Here is a 14,958-nt window from a genome sequence, read left to right on the forward strand (position 1 = left end):
TGTAAGGGGCGTGCATAAGAGCACAAGCGTGCCTACCGTTCCTGTCCTATTGTTTCTTTTCTTTTCGTTATATCCAATTAATATAGTTATTACATACTCATACTCATATATATGCTTATATACTGTATAATTATTTCCTTTCTTATGCTTATATATACTGTGTGATAAAATAAATGAATGAATGAATGAATGAATGAATGAATGAATAAATAAATAAATAAATAAATAAATAAAATAGATTATCAACCTGATAAGCAAAGGCTCAGTTCCTTCTCCATTACCTTACAAGTAGATTTTCAGGGATGGTTTATAATTTCATTTAATCCTTTTGATCTTGCTTCGTGTTTCCCCGAAAATAAGACCCCGTCTTATATTTTTTTGAATCCTGGAATAAGTGCTTGGCCTTCTTGCCATGTGCTCAAAAGCCCGATTGGGCTTATTATCAGGGGATGTCTTATTTTGGGGGAAACAGGCTATTCATCTGCAAAAGACTAGCAACCTAGGTATGACCAATGCTCACTATTTTGATACAAATTACTTATTACAAAGTATTACTTTGTGTTAAATTTCAAATTGAGGTGGCCATCAGGGTATAGATCAGGGTCCCCAACCCCCGGGCCATGGCCTGTTCAGAACTGGGCTGCACAGGTGGCAGGCAAGCACTTGTGCGAACACAAAACTTTGTGTGAGTGATGGCTGCTTGGGCTCATGCACCAAGCTCTCCTTGTGTGAGCTGTGGCCACTTGCACTCACGCATGAAGCTCCCTTCTTAAGAGCAATGTGTGCGTGCAATCACCACTCATACAAATGGAGCTGCACACCCATGCCAGCTGACTACATACAAGGAACTATCCCCTATTACACACGTATAAACACCCTGCCAAGCCACAAAGCCGGAAAGGTTGGGGACCGCTCAGAGGTGGGCTGCTGGGGGTTTGCAGGGGTTTGGGAGAACCTCTTGCTAAGATTCTGTGCAGTTTGGAGAAGCCCCAAATCTCATTCCTGGCTGGCCCCACCCACCCCACCCCACCCCATCCCTCCTAGGAGTCCCCATGTGGCCCATTTTGGATGCAGGTAAGTGCAGGGAGCGCACAGAAACTTGTGGAGGGTGAAAAACGGGCCTACTGGAAGTTTGGGAAGGCTGGAAATGGACAATAATATATGTCTACATTGGCAGTTCAACGGTTCGAATCCCTAGTGCTGCCATGTAATGGGGTGAGCTCCCGTTACTTGTCCCAGCTTCTGCCAACCTAGCAGTTTGAAAGCACATAAAAAATGCACGTAGAAAAAATAGGTGGGAAGGTAACAGCGTTCCATGTGCCTTTGGCATTTAGTCATGCCAGCCACATGACCACGGAGACGACTTCAGACAGCGCTGGCTCTTCGGCTTTCAAATGGAGATGAGCACCACCTTCTAGAGTCAGGAACGACTAGCACATATGTGTGAGGGGAACCTTTATCTTTACCTTTTTATTCTATAACTGCAGGAATATCAACTAATTTGCTGCCTTAATTTAAAATACAACCCTATTTAAAGCAACAGCCTTTAAAGACGGGTGGTGACTTTAAGATGTGTGGACTTCAATTCCCAGAATTCCCTAGCCTCACCATTCTCCTCATCCCACCAACCACCAGACTACACTTTCTTATGCCTTTTGCCCTTCACCTCATATCGGTGTTCAATGCTCTTTCGTGCATCTTCTTGGCCAATGGTGAAGTTCATATACTTGGTGGATTCCTCACCCCTGGGAAGATTTAACAGAGAAAAGAACTTTGGTAGAAATGGAAAATACCAAAGACAGCATCCTTGACACACATTCTGTTTCCTTTTTTAAAAATTACTTACATGTTGATCAGGAGGTTTACAGCATATCTGACAGGCAAAGTGGCTTCATAACTAACGTCTTTGGTGCTGTTGCCACCGTTTTCACTGAACAAGTGGAAGAAAAAATGATTTTATTTCATCTGGAAATTCTAAAACAATCTATATTATTCTATCATGTGGTGCTTTTTACATCTTGGTCCCCATCATGCACCGTAGCAAAAATGCTTTAATGTAATATATTGCATGAATCTTTAGCTCCATTTTTGCTTCTTCATCTCATCTGTCTTAATATGAATCTTCCTTCATTTTCCCTGAGGGACAGTATTCTTGAAATTTTAAAATTTGTAATACTTCATAGCCTTGGGAGAAAAACTGAGCAAGAGGCCTACAAAATTAGTACAAGTAAATTAAAAATTAAATTCCAGTATGATAAAAGCACCCTACTACAGATAAGTCACAGTGTTTTTTTACATCTTTGTAAATCACTCTATTTCAGCTAAATATTTTTTCTGCTGCCCTCATAATTATAAAGGGGTCCAGAATATGATTTACATTCATGCCTTTTCAAACATTTGGTCCTTGGGGATCACAGTCCATGTGAATTTACTTTCTTCTAGTTCTAGATTTCCACTCAAGACACATGTCCTCAAGAGTCATGGTGGCACAATAGTTAGAATGCAGTATTGCAGGCTAGCTCTGCTGACTGCCAGTAGTTCAATCCTGACTGGCTCAAAATTGACTCAACCTTCCATCTTTCTGAGGTTGGCAAAATAAGGACTCAGACTGTTGGGGGTAATATGCCAATATTTGTAAACTGCATAGAGTCAGCTATAAAGCACTATGAGGCAGTATATAAATCTAAGTGCTATTGCTTACGTATAACACCAGACAACCTATTTAGGTTTCATTAGTTTCAACATACTGCAGTGAATACTCAACTGCAATAGCTTCATTGACCTCAAGGTCTTCTGTTTTTCATTTTCCTAATGAGAAATTCCTAACAAGTGTTCAGAGAAATCTCAGGGTACCCCAATGAAACAGCTTGAAAGTTTTTCAGTAGAGTATCTCACACTGCAGGATTGGCACCCAAATTCACATGTTGAAATAGTTAATATCAGGGGGATCCCTGGTGCTCTCTGAGCATGGTTGTTTTCTTGCAGAGTTTTCTTGCAGAGTTGACTAGCATTGATGATGTTACCTAGTTTGGGTAATGAAACGTCTGCAAAAAAACAACCATGCTCAGAGAGCACCAAGAACTTCTCTACACACACACTCACACACACACACTCATGGTCTTACTGTTGGCCATCAGCCTCCACCCTCAAAAGCAACTGAATAATGTTGACTTCTATTAACCCATAAAACCCAGGAGCATGGATGATACCTGTCAGCTTCGACCACAATCTGCAGTGTGTCCCCTAGGCTAGCATCTGGGGAGACATCAAAAGTGGCAACAAAAATAGCCTGAAACATGCAAAGATGGAGAGAGTAAGTGGGGTACAGCTGCAGTCCTCCTCAACTGTTGTGGCAGTCAACACAAATAGAAAAAAGGAAGCAGATCCCACCTCTGCCCCACTCCAGAAAATAGGATGGTTGATGTTACAGGTGGCGTTGCGGCTGGGCTCTTCTTCCAGGGCAGGGGCTGAATGGCATTGGACTCGCGTCACCTTCCTGCTGGCCTAAGACAAGGGGATACATACAAAGTTTCGAGAGGTGGGACATAATTTCAGCATTACTAGGTAGTCCAGACAGCAAACACAACCAGTTAAACAAATTCTACTTTAGTATAAAGCTACTAACATAATCTATTGGGCCTGAAAATGCAATTCTCCCACCATCACCTTTACAGCTTGAGAGATTAGGGACAGTCCCTTCTGAACCTCTTGGTCCACCCAATATGCAGCTCTGGGCTATGCTGTCTCTTATCTGAGCAACAAAGATGCTTAGGGGACTGGAGGCTAAAACATATAAAGAACCGTTGCTGGAACTGGGTATGTCTAGTCTGATGAAAAGAAGGACTAGGCGTGACATGCAAGCAGTGTTCCAATATCTCAGGGGCTGCCACAAAGAAGAGGGAGTCAAGCTATTCTCCAAAGCACCTGAGGCCAGAACAAGAAGTGGAAACTAATTGAGGCGAGAAGCAACCCAGAACTAAGGAGAAATTTCCTGACAGTTAGAACGATTTACCAGTGGAACAACTTGCCTGCAGAAGCTGTGAATTCTCCAATACTGGAAGTTTTAAAGAAGAGATTAGACCACCATTTGTCTGAACTGGTACAGGGTTTCCTGCCTGAACAGGGGGTTGGACTAGAAGATCTCCAAGGTCCCTTCCAACTCTGTTATTCTATTCTATTTTATTATCTAACTGTTCCCTAGATAGCATGTGTGTCTAGTCTCCCTAGGCCTTTTCCACATACCATGACATATAGCAATCCAAGTGGATCTGCCTCTAGTCTGCACCTCTGCTGGTGCATCCTTTATTCTCTTACCTGTTGCAGCAAGGTGACTTTGCGATAGGACAGACCAGCAGGGTAGAAGAAGCGTAGAGTGCTGCCATAGGAGTCCTCTCCTTGGTTCAGAAGGGAGGCTGTTACGGTGAACTCGGGAATCAAACCCACATCTAAAGTTTGCAGGCTAAGTGGGAGTAAAGGAAAGAATCTCTGTATCTTTGTTAGAAGTCTCAGATTATGAAGGCCACATTCAGGCCAGGATGGTTGATGAATCAGTAACAGAAAATCAATAGTACTTACAATTACACAGGTTGTCCTCAACGTTCAACAATTATAATTTTTTCCAGTTACAACAGCACTGAAAAAAGTGACTTATTTCCCTTTTTTACACTTATTAGCACTTAGCACTTAGATTTATATAGCACTTCACAGTGTTTTACACTGTGGTTTACAGAGTCAGCCTATTGCCCCCAGCAATCTGGGTCCTCATTTTACCCACCTTGGAAGGATGCAAGGCTGAGTCAACCTTCAGCCTGGTGAAATTGAAGGCAGCCAGCAGTCAGCAGGAGTAGCCTGCAGTACTGCACTCTAACCACTGCACTGTCACATCTCTTATGACAATTGCAACCCCACCCCCCATGGTCAGGTGATCGAAATTCAGATGCTTGACTGACTCATATTTATGACAGTCGCAGTGTCCCGGGGTCATGTGATCCCCTTTTGCAACTTTTTTGCCAAGCAAAGTCAGTGGGGGAAGTCAGATTCACTTAACCACCGTGTTACTAACTTAACAACTGCAGTGATTCACTTAACAAGTATAGCAAGGAAGGTCATAAAATGGGGCAAAATTCACTTAATAAATGACTTGCTCAGCAATGGAAATTTGGGGCTCCATTGTGGTCACAGGTCGAGGATTACTTGGATTTGCATACATCAATATGAAAGGAAAAACACCCCTTGCCACTTGTCAGTGGTGAATCTGTTAAGGGCCACCTGAAATCATTGGTTCTTAAATTTGTCATGAGCTATTTCCCACATTGCTCTCAATGGGTCTTAGTGCATGTAACATAAGCTTGATCCAACCCTTTCTCTTTAATTGAAGATTAACTGAAATCTTATCAAGAGTGCTTATTAGCCAAGCAATTCCAAATCAGTAAGAGCTTATTCCATTCAAACAATTAGTGTCAAGGCCTCTTGTTAACTTAATAGGGTTCCAAGCAGTGCTGTTTGATCTAACAAGCACAGTATATGTGCAGATTGGTGACAACACTCTACAAAGCAAGATAACCAATCAGAATGAAGGAATATATTTTAAATATTAAAATTTTAAATTCTCTATGGAGTGATAAGGCAGAGTAGCTGGATGAATTTATAACAATTTTGCATAACAGAAAGGACTGAAAAATGTTTAAAAAGGTAATTTGGCAGAGCGTTCAGAATTTAGCTGGCTGGGGAATTCAGGGAGTTGACGTTATCAAGGCTGAGAAAGACTGCCATAGATAACAGAAATGTGAGGCAGAAGGTGTGGGAGGAAATATTTCTCTTACCCTGAGAAAGTAAACGAGGGTTGCAAAATGTCCTCACATAGTCCATCATTCCCACAGTTCTTTTCAAAGGGGAGCTGAGAGAGAGAGAGAGAGAGAGAGAGTGAGAGAGAGAGCTTAAAGACAAAGTACACCTCAATTTTGATGGTTTGACTCTATTTCGTGAACCTTGCACCAATATTCTCTTCTTCTGGTATTGGTTTCCTTACCTATGATAGTGATTTACAGTATAGTAACTGTACAGTGACTGAAAGACAAGTCAAAATTACCCTGAGAGTTCATGGCATTTAATAAGGGGAGCCCACAGCTCATATGTGTCTGACCAGCTTCCCCTTCCTTCCTGCTAAATAGAAATTTCTGAAAGTGACAGCTGCTGCCCCCACTGCTCTGCTGTAACCCCACTTATTATTGATGTGTGATCTTCTGTTACTACCTTACAAGTCTAACTCATTTTGTTCCTCCCCGCCACCCACCACTCAATTGTGTATAGAGGAGGGGACTTACTCAGGGGTGGAATTCTACCGGTTTGGACCAGTCCGGGTGAACTGGTAGGTCCGACGATCAGCTGGGAGGGAACCGATTTGCCACAACGATCTGATAGGCCCACCCCAGTGGTGGGTTGCTACCGGTTCACCCCGATTCGGGCAAACCGGTAGCGGCGCCGGGAAACTCCACCCACCCACCCAGACACTTCTGCACATGCGCAGAAGCATCACACACACACGGCCATGAGCAAACCGGTAGTGACAAGTTTTGAAACCCACCCCTAGCCCACCCGCCTGCCCATCCTTCCATGACTATTCTGTCAGAGCTGAAAAAGCTTCTTAGATGAGAAGCGAAACATCTTTAAAAAAAAAAACACAACCAAGAAAGTCCAGCTGCCTCCTGAAAAAGCATTTTTGGGGCATATCTATGATTGAGGGTAGAAGAAAACATGGATTTCCAACTCCTTGGCCAGCATTGTAACCACTGGCCCAAAGACACTTAGTCAGCTTTCATGGCTGAGAAGGTCTACAATCTGGGTTTCCCCCCAGAGACGGTATTCAGCCGGTTCGGACCGGTTCGGACAGGTTCGGGAAAACCAATAGCATCGATGATCAGTTTGCCCCGCCCCCTCGTCCCCACTCTATCCTGTCCTTTATTTCCTGCTTTGTAGCTCATCTCAATCACGTGGCACAGATTATTTCCCCCCACATCACTGTTCTACTTACCATTGCTGACTTGGAAGGTAAGCAGCTGAATTTCTAAATGCTCCATTTTCATCGCTGCGCGCAAGCATCTTAAACACACAAGCACGCGTGTGCAAAGCACGCACTCACTGAACCAGCTGTTAAACCTGCAGCATTCCACCACTGTTTCCCCCTCACTCCTAGTCTAACACCTTCACCACTATGACACAACGGCTCCAACTGTGGCTGGATTTTGGGGTACCATGATAAACCTTAGGGAGAGTCACCTCAGCTATGTAGTTTGGCTTTGACCATTTGCTCAGGATGGGCAGGAGATCTGGGACTTTAGCGATGGACTTTCCTGTGAGGTTATAATTCAGCCTTAAAGTGATGGGGGTCACAGTATCCTCAGTGCCAACCTGAGAGAGGCAACACACACAAAATTTTTTAAAAAAAATAATGCATACAGTAATCAGCTCCTTCTGCAAAAAGAATGAACCACTTTTTTTGTCATCAAAAGAATGAATTATAGGTAGTCCTCAACTTATGACCATTCATACAGTGACCATTCGAAGTTACAACAGTGCTGAAAAAAGTGACATAACTGTTTTTCATACTTTTTACCCTGCAGCATCCCCATGAGCACGTGATCAAAATTCAGGCGTTTGGCAACTTATGACGGGGCATATTTAAAATGGGGCAAAACTCACTTAACAAATTTCTCACATAAATTCTGGGCTCAATTGTGATCGTAAGTTGAGGACTACCTATATCAGTGGTAGTCAACCTGGTCCCTACAACCCACTAGTGGGCGTTCCAGCTTTCATAGTGGCCGGTAGGGGTTTTGTCCGATACTGAAGCACTTTGCTTTTTTTTAATTTAATTGACTTTTTTAAAAAAATTCATAACATTATTTAAAAACATTTTCATTAGGTTTTCATAAAATTCCCTGTGACAATTTCAATTGCTGAAAATATACTATTTGTATCACCTCCGCAAAAGTTTAGTTCATGTTACGTACGTGAAACTAAATAGCGCTAGAGTGCGACTGCAAACAAAAGAGCCTCGTCCCAGAATAGCTCGCGCATCTTCCCCCACACCACCCAGCTGTAACAGACAAGCAGAGCTGGTAGCCGGCACCCCCCCCACTCAAACCCAATCCACGATGCATGAGAGGCATGTGCAGACGACAATACATGGTGCATTACTGTGGAACCGGTGGGCAGTTAGAAAATTTTACTACTAACAGAGATACAAAAGTGGGCGGTAGGTATAAAAAGGTTGACTACCCCGACCTATATATATATATATCCAAAAGACATGTTCTTAAAATGTTATATTTCTTATCAGGGTTTCCTTGCACAGAATGGAACAAAACAGGCCCGTTCCGGAAATATTGCCTCAACTGACTTTAGTTCTTTCAGGAATTTTTTGTGAGGTTAATTAAAATTCAGCGCCAAGATGTTATAAGCCAGTCATCGATGGAGGCAAGTTTTATGATTTACAAAGGAAGGAGAGAACTTGTTCTTGGTAGTTATCTAGGCCATGGGTCTCTAACCTTGGCAACTTTAAGACTTGTGGACTTCAACTCCCAGAATTCCTCAGCCAGAGAAACAGAGACTTGTGGACTTCAACTCCCAGAATTCCTCTCAGAATTCTGGGAATTGAAGTCCACAGGTCTTAAAGTTGCCAAGGTTGGAGACCCCTGATCTAGGTAGCTTGGGGCTTAAAAAGAAGGTGTGTCCTCTGGCTCCCTGACCAGGGTGATCGAGACCGATCAGGTCCCAAGCGATTGATATAAAAAGGCAGAAAAATTGTCGTTCTCTGACCACAGACCTTCCGTTTCTCCAAAGATATTTATGGGAAGATAGTCAGGACATAATACCAACTCACAGATAGTTCAATCTGGTGGCTCTGACATTTCTGCTTAAGTCCAATTGAAATGTTTGCTTGCAGGGTGGGAGACTTAGAAGTGAAGGAGGCTCGGGTCTTTATTCTATGAGAATCCAGAGTCAGGTTGTAGGAAAGCTCACTGCGGATTTCATCTAGGTGGAAAAAGAAAGAAAGAGCTTCAAAACTTTGCCCATGGATTGCTGTTCTTAGAAGAATGTCTATTCTCAGCAGAGTGCAAAGATTTCATTCTGTCAGAAGAAGGATAGTAATTACTTTCCCTTTACTTATCCATGCCCATATTTCTGTACATAAGTTTTTGATAAATGATGATGTCAACTTTTCATTTGAGTTTAATAATTCCCTGGGGCAGTGGTGAAATGTAAAATTTGTTACTACTGGTTCTGTGGGCGTGGCTTGGTGGGCATGGCTTGGTGGGGTCCTGTGACTGGGTGGGTGTGAACCACCTGGTCACATGACAATCAGCTGTGCCGCACGATCCTCAGAATCTATTTTTTTACCATTTTAAAGCATTTTTTTACTACCGGTTCGCCTGAACTGGAGCGAACCAGTAGCATTTCACCCCTGCCCTGAGGGTTTTTGATGTTCTCTGAGCTTGGCTGTTTTCTTGCAAATGTTTCATTACCCAACTAGGTAACATTGTCAGTGCTAGAAAGCGAGTGGGGTTTGCTCTCTGTTCATATACAAGTGGCTCTCTGTTCATATACAAGATCTTGGTAGTTTCTTAGGCTATTGTTTACTGTTTGGTTGTTTGTCTGACTTGGTTGGTCCTTGACTGGACTGTTGTTTACTGCTTGATTGCTGGTCTAGTGCTAATCTTGATGTTAATCTGCTTAACTGGGTGTTGATTGCTGGAGAAGAACTATTTTGGTCTTTCTGGTTCTTTTTTAACTTTTGTGTTGTCTCTTTTGAATAGTACCATGTTTTCTCGAAAATAAGACCTTGTCTTATATTTTTTTGAACCCTGAAATAAGCGCTTGGCCTTATTGCCGTGCACTCAAAAGCCCGATTGGGTTTATTATCAGGGGATGTCTTATTTTGGGGGAAACAGGGTATGTAGATGTTTTTTATCTCTATGTGCCTGTTGATGGCTGATTTGTTTGGGTGTCGGGCAGGGATGAAATCTAGCAGGTTCTGACAGGTTCTGGAGAACTGGTAGCTGAAATTTTGAGTAAATACCAAAATACCCCCTCTGGCAAATACCACCTCTGGCTAGCCCCAGAGTGGGGTGGGAATGGAGATTTTGCAGTATCCTTCCCCTGCCACACCCACCAAGCCATATCCACCAAGCCACACCCACAGAACCAGTAATTAAAAAATTTATATTTCATCACTGGTGACAGTCTTCCAGAATTGTCTAATGTTTTTTGGACTTGTTAAGGAGTTTTCATCATGTCTGCAAGAAAAGAACCAAGCTCAAAGACCACCAGGGACTCCAAGCTCAATCCTGAGCTACAATTATTCTCTTCTAATGTAATAATAATAATGAATAATCTGGGGGCACAAAGGCCATCTTGAAAACATTCAGCTAAATACAACTGGTGACAGATTATTCCTTTACTTTTACCCAATATAGGAGAGAGGTGAGCCATGCTGTGAGCAACGAAAATCTTAAAATGAGGAAGTTAAATGAAGAGTTAAAACAAGACATAGTGGTAACTGATATCGGTTAAGCCATATATCGGTTTAACAACTTTAAGATGTATGGACTTCAACTCCCAGAATTCCATGCTAGCTGGGAAATTCTGGGAGTTGAAGTCCACACATCTTCAAATTGCTAAGGTTGAGAAACACTGTATTAGTGCAGGAGGAGGTGTGTGAGAGGTTTCCACAGTAAATATGGAGAAATGCTAGAAAAGAGGAAACAGAGACATGGTATTGGAAGCAGGAGGCCAATAAGAGGGCTATATATCATGCCCTTTTTTACATATTTAAATTAACCAAGAATCTGCCCTGCATGGGTTTGAAGGATGTGGATTGCTATAGGACCCCAAAGGACTACAGCATTTCTCATCACCTCCTAGAAAATCTTGAGTGACTTTTGAAACGGCAAAACACACTTCTGCCATGCTGGTCACGTTCTCCTGAGATGTTGGCTTCTGCCACTGGAAGACTGAGGTTGGGATGGAAGGTGGGTGGAACACAATGGAGACCTTCACTTGTAGAACAGGACGAGACCTGGAAGCAATAAGATAAGGGAAGATTATTTTCATTAAGATACTGTGTGTTCAGGAATCAGCATCCAACATGAGCCGGCACAAAACATTTACAGTAGTGGCCAGAATTGTGGGAATCTTTTGGGAAAAGTGTATTTTCTAAAGCTAGCTAATAACACCACATTTTTTGGGGGGGGTGTAGTACCATAAAAGTATATATCAATGGAAAGATAATTTAATCAAGAATGTAATGCAATAACTTTTATGAAGGATTTGCTATTAGAATAGCAGTTACAGTACACAATTGGATAAATGCCTTCCTGTCGGCAATGCTCTATCAAATCCTGTTCCTGTCAAAAGTGGCGTTCCCCAAGGTAGTGTTCTTGGACCAACACTCTTCATACTATACATAAATGATCTCTGTGACCTTATCTCAAGTTATTGCGTTCTCTTTGCTGATGATGTCAAACTATTTAACACCACTAACAATACTTCTACCCTTCAAAAAGACCTTGACTTTGTATCCGATTGGTCTAAAACTTGGCAACTCCAAATCTCAACCAGCAAATGCTCAGTCTTACATATTGGAAAAAAGAACCCTATCAACAAGTACAAGCTTGATGGTCATTACCTTACTGATGACCCCCACCCTGTCAAAGACCTTGGAGTTTTCATATCAAATGACCTAAATGCCAAAGCCCACTGCAACTACATAGCAAAAAAGGCCCTAAGAGTTGTAAACCTAATTTTACGCAGCTTCTTTTCTAAAAACTCTACACTACTAACCAGAGCATACAAAACATTTGCCAGATCTATTCTTGAATACAGCTTATCCGTCTGGAACCCATACCACATCTCTGACATTAATACAATCGAACGCATCCAGAAATATTTTACTAGAAGAGTTCTTCGCTCCTCTGAAAACAGCAAAATACCTTATGCCACCAGATTTGAAATCCTGGGATTAGAAAACTTAGAATTCCGCCGACTCCGACATGACCTGTGTTTAACACACAGAATCATCTATTGCAATATCCTTCCTGTAAAAGACTACTTCAGCTTCAATCGCAATAATACAAGAGCAAACAATAGATTCAAATTTAATTCAACCGCTTCAAACTTGATTGCAGAAAATATGACTTCTGTAACAGAGTTGTTAACCCTTGGAACTGACTACCTGACTCTATAATCTCTACTCAAAATCCCAAAAACTTCAACCAAAAACTGTCTACTATTGACCTCACCCCATTCCTAAGAGGACTATATGGGGCGTGCATAAGAGCACAAAAGTGCCTACCGTTCCTGTCCTATTGTTCCCTTTCATTATATCAAATTAATAGAATAGAATAGAATAGAATTTTATTGGCCAAGTGTGATTGGACACACAAGGAATTTGTCTTGGTGCATATGCTCTCAGTGTACATAAAAGAAAAGATACGTTCATCAAGGTACAACATTTACAACACAATTGATGATCAATATATCAATATAAATCATAAGGATTGCCAGCAACAAGTTATAGTCATACAGTCATAAGTGGAAAGAGATTGGTGATGGGAACTATGAAACGATTAATAGTAGTGCAGATTCAGTAAATAGTCTGACAGTGTTGAGGGAATTATTTGTTTAGCAGAGTGATGGCCTTCGGGGAAAAACTGTTCTTGTGTCTAGTTGTTCTGGTGTGCAGTGCTCTATAGCGTCGTTTTGAGGGTAGGAGTTGAAACAGTTTATGTCCAGGATGCGAGGGATCTGCAAATATTTTCACGGCCCTCTTCTTGATTCGTGCAGTATACAGGTCCTCAATGGAAGGCAAGTTGGTAGCAATTATTTTTCCTGCAGTTCTAGTTATCCTCTGAAGTCTGTGTTTTTCTTGTTGGGTTGCAGAACCGAACCAGACAGTTATAGAGGTGCAAATGACAGACTCAATAATTCCTCTGTAGAATTGGATCAGCAGCTCCTTGGGCAGTTTGAGCTTACTGAGTTGGCGCAGAAAGAACATTCTTTGTTGTCCTTTTTAATGATGTTTTGATGTTAGCTGTCCATTTGAGATCTTGCGATATGATAGAACCCAGAAATTTGAAGGTTTCTACTGTTGATACTGTGTTGTCAAGTATTGTGAGAGGTGGAAGTATGGAAGGGTTTTTCCTAAAGTCTACCACCATTTCTACGGTTTTGAGTGTGTTCAGTTCCAGATTGTTTTGGTTGCACCACAAGGCTAGTCGTTCGACCTCTCGTCTATATGCGGATTCGTCATTGTCTCGAATGAGACCAATCACTGTTGTGTCATCTGCGAACTTCAGTAGCTTAACAGATGGATCGTTGGAGATGCAGTCATTGGTATATAGAGAGAAGAGAAGTGGGGAGAGCACACAGCCTTGGGGGCCCCTGTGCTAATTGTACAGGTATTTGATGTGATCTTGCTTAGCTTCACCTGCTGCTTCCTGTTTGTTAGGAAGCTTGTGATCCACTTACAAGTCTGTTCCGGTACCTGTAGCTGGTTTAGCTTAGTTAGAAGAATGTCTGGAATGATGGTATTGAATGCTGAACTAAAGTCTACAAAAAGGACCCTTGCATAGGTCTTTGGAGACTCAAGATGTTGTAGGATGTAGTGCAGAGCCATATTAACAGCATCATCTGTTGATCTATTTGCTCGGTATGCAAATTGCAAGGGGTCTAAGAGCGGATTCGTGATGGTTTTCAGTAGGAAAGCACTAGCCTTTCAAAGGTTTTCATGACTACAGATGTTAGAGCAACTGGTCTGTAGTCATTCAGTTCCTTGATGGTGGGCTTCTTCGGCACTGGGATGATGGTAGAGCATTTGAAGCAAGAAGGAACATAGCACATCTCTAGTGATTTATTGAAAATATGGGTGAAGATGGGGGCCAATTGGTCAGCACAGACTTTTAAGCAAGAAGGAGTTATCTTGTCTGGGCCTGGAGCTTTTCCTGGCTTTTGTCTGTGAAATAGGTCCTGCACTTCCTTTTCTGTGATCACTAGGGGTTGTGAACCCAATGAAATGGGGTCAGTTGTAGGAGGCTTGGCTGTTGTTGGTGTGTCTGAGATGGGGGTTGTGGAGATAGGTGGCTGTAGTTTCATAGTTGTTGCATACTTTTGCTTATATATATATGTTTTTCTTTTATGATGTGTTGTTGTCTTATGTCGATGTTTATGTATATTGTTGTGACAAATGAAATAAAAAAAAGTATAAAGAAGAAAGTGAAACACATAGAAAAAATGAGATATACAAAAATTATCACGTCAGTTAATACTTAGTTGGGTAACCTTTAGCATGAATTACAGCCTTACAACATCTTCCCATGGAGTGAACCAAGTCTTTTAGTTCCGCAGCTGTTATAATGTGAAACCAAGATTGAATGATTGCTTCTATTAACTGGGTTTTATTGCTGGGTCGCTTCTGATTAACAATTTTCTTTAGTCGGCTCCATAGATTTTCAATTAGGTTAAGGTCTGGGCTATTCCCAGGCCATTCCAGCAGTAGAATAGGATTATCTTGAAACTTAAAAAAAAAAGTGGTGTTATTTAGCCATCAAACCTCAAAAATACACTTTTTCCAAAAGGTTTCCACAATTTTGCCCACTACTGTAAGCTGATGTTTCTCAACCTTGACAACTTTAAGACATCTGGACTTCAACTTCCTGAATTTCCTAGTCTGGCTGTCTTCCTTTCAGTCAGAGAATTCTGGGAGTTGAAGTCCAGAATTCTTAAAGATATCAAGGTTGATAAACACTGATTTAGCAGAGGATACATCACACAGCTGCTGACTTCACTTCCCAATCTCTGAGGAGCATTTTTTTTTTACCATGTAGCAAGTTACTTCACTGGTGTCAACCTTACTATCCTTACTTCTTCCACTGGGTCAAACCATGTTCTTCCAGCAGCAAT

General features: G+C 41.8%; 1 protein-coding gene across 1 annotated transcript in view; it reads right to left on the bottom strand.

Annotated features, from left to right (window-relative positions):
* Positions 1-14,958, bottom strand: part of LOC131198065 (integrin alpha-M-like) — a 45,513-nt gene that overhangs the window by 6,759 nt on the left and 23,796 nt on the right. The window contains exons 13-21 of the mRNA XM_058182575.1: positions 10,917-11,077; positions 8,882-9,033; positions 7,276-7,407; positions 5,823-5,896; positions 4,315-4,459; positions 3,391-3,504; positions 3,210-3,289; positions 1,847-1,930; positions 1,667-1,745 (exon numbers count right to left, since the gene is read on the bottom strand). Of these exons, the coding sequence (XP_058038558.1) occupies positions 1,667-1,745; positions 1,847-1,930; positions 3,210-3,289; positions 3,391-3,504; positions 4,315-4,459; positions 5,823-5,896; positions 7,276-7,407; positions 8,882-9,033; positions 10,917-11,077 (1,021 nt within the window). The remainder of the gene's footprint in view (positions 1-1,666; positions 1,746-1,846; positions 1,931-3,209; positions 3,290-3,390; positions 3,505-4,314; positions 4,460-5,822; positions 5,897-7,275; positions 7,408-8,881; positions 9,034-10,916; positions 11,078-14,958) is intronic.

The sequence above is a fragment of the Ahaetulla prasina genome, chromosome 4, assembly GCF_028640845.1.
Source record: "Ahaetulla prasina isolate Xishuangbanna chromosome 4, ASM2864084v1, whole genome shotgun sequence".
NCBI lineage: Eukaryota > Metazoa > Chordata > Lepidosauria > Squamata > Colubridae > Ahaetulla > Ahaetulla prasina.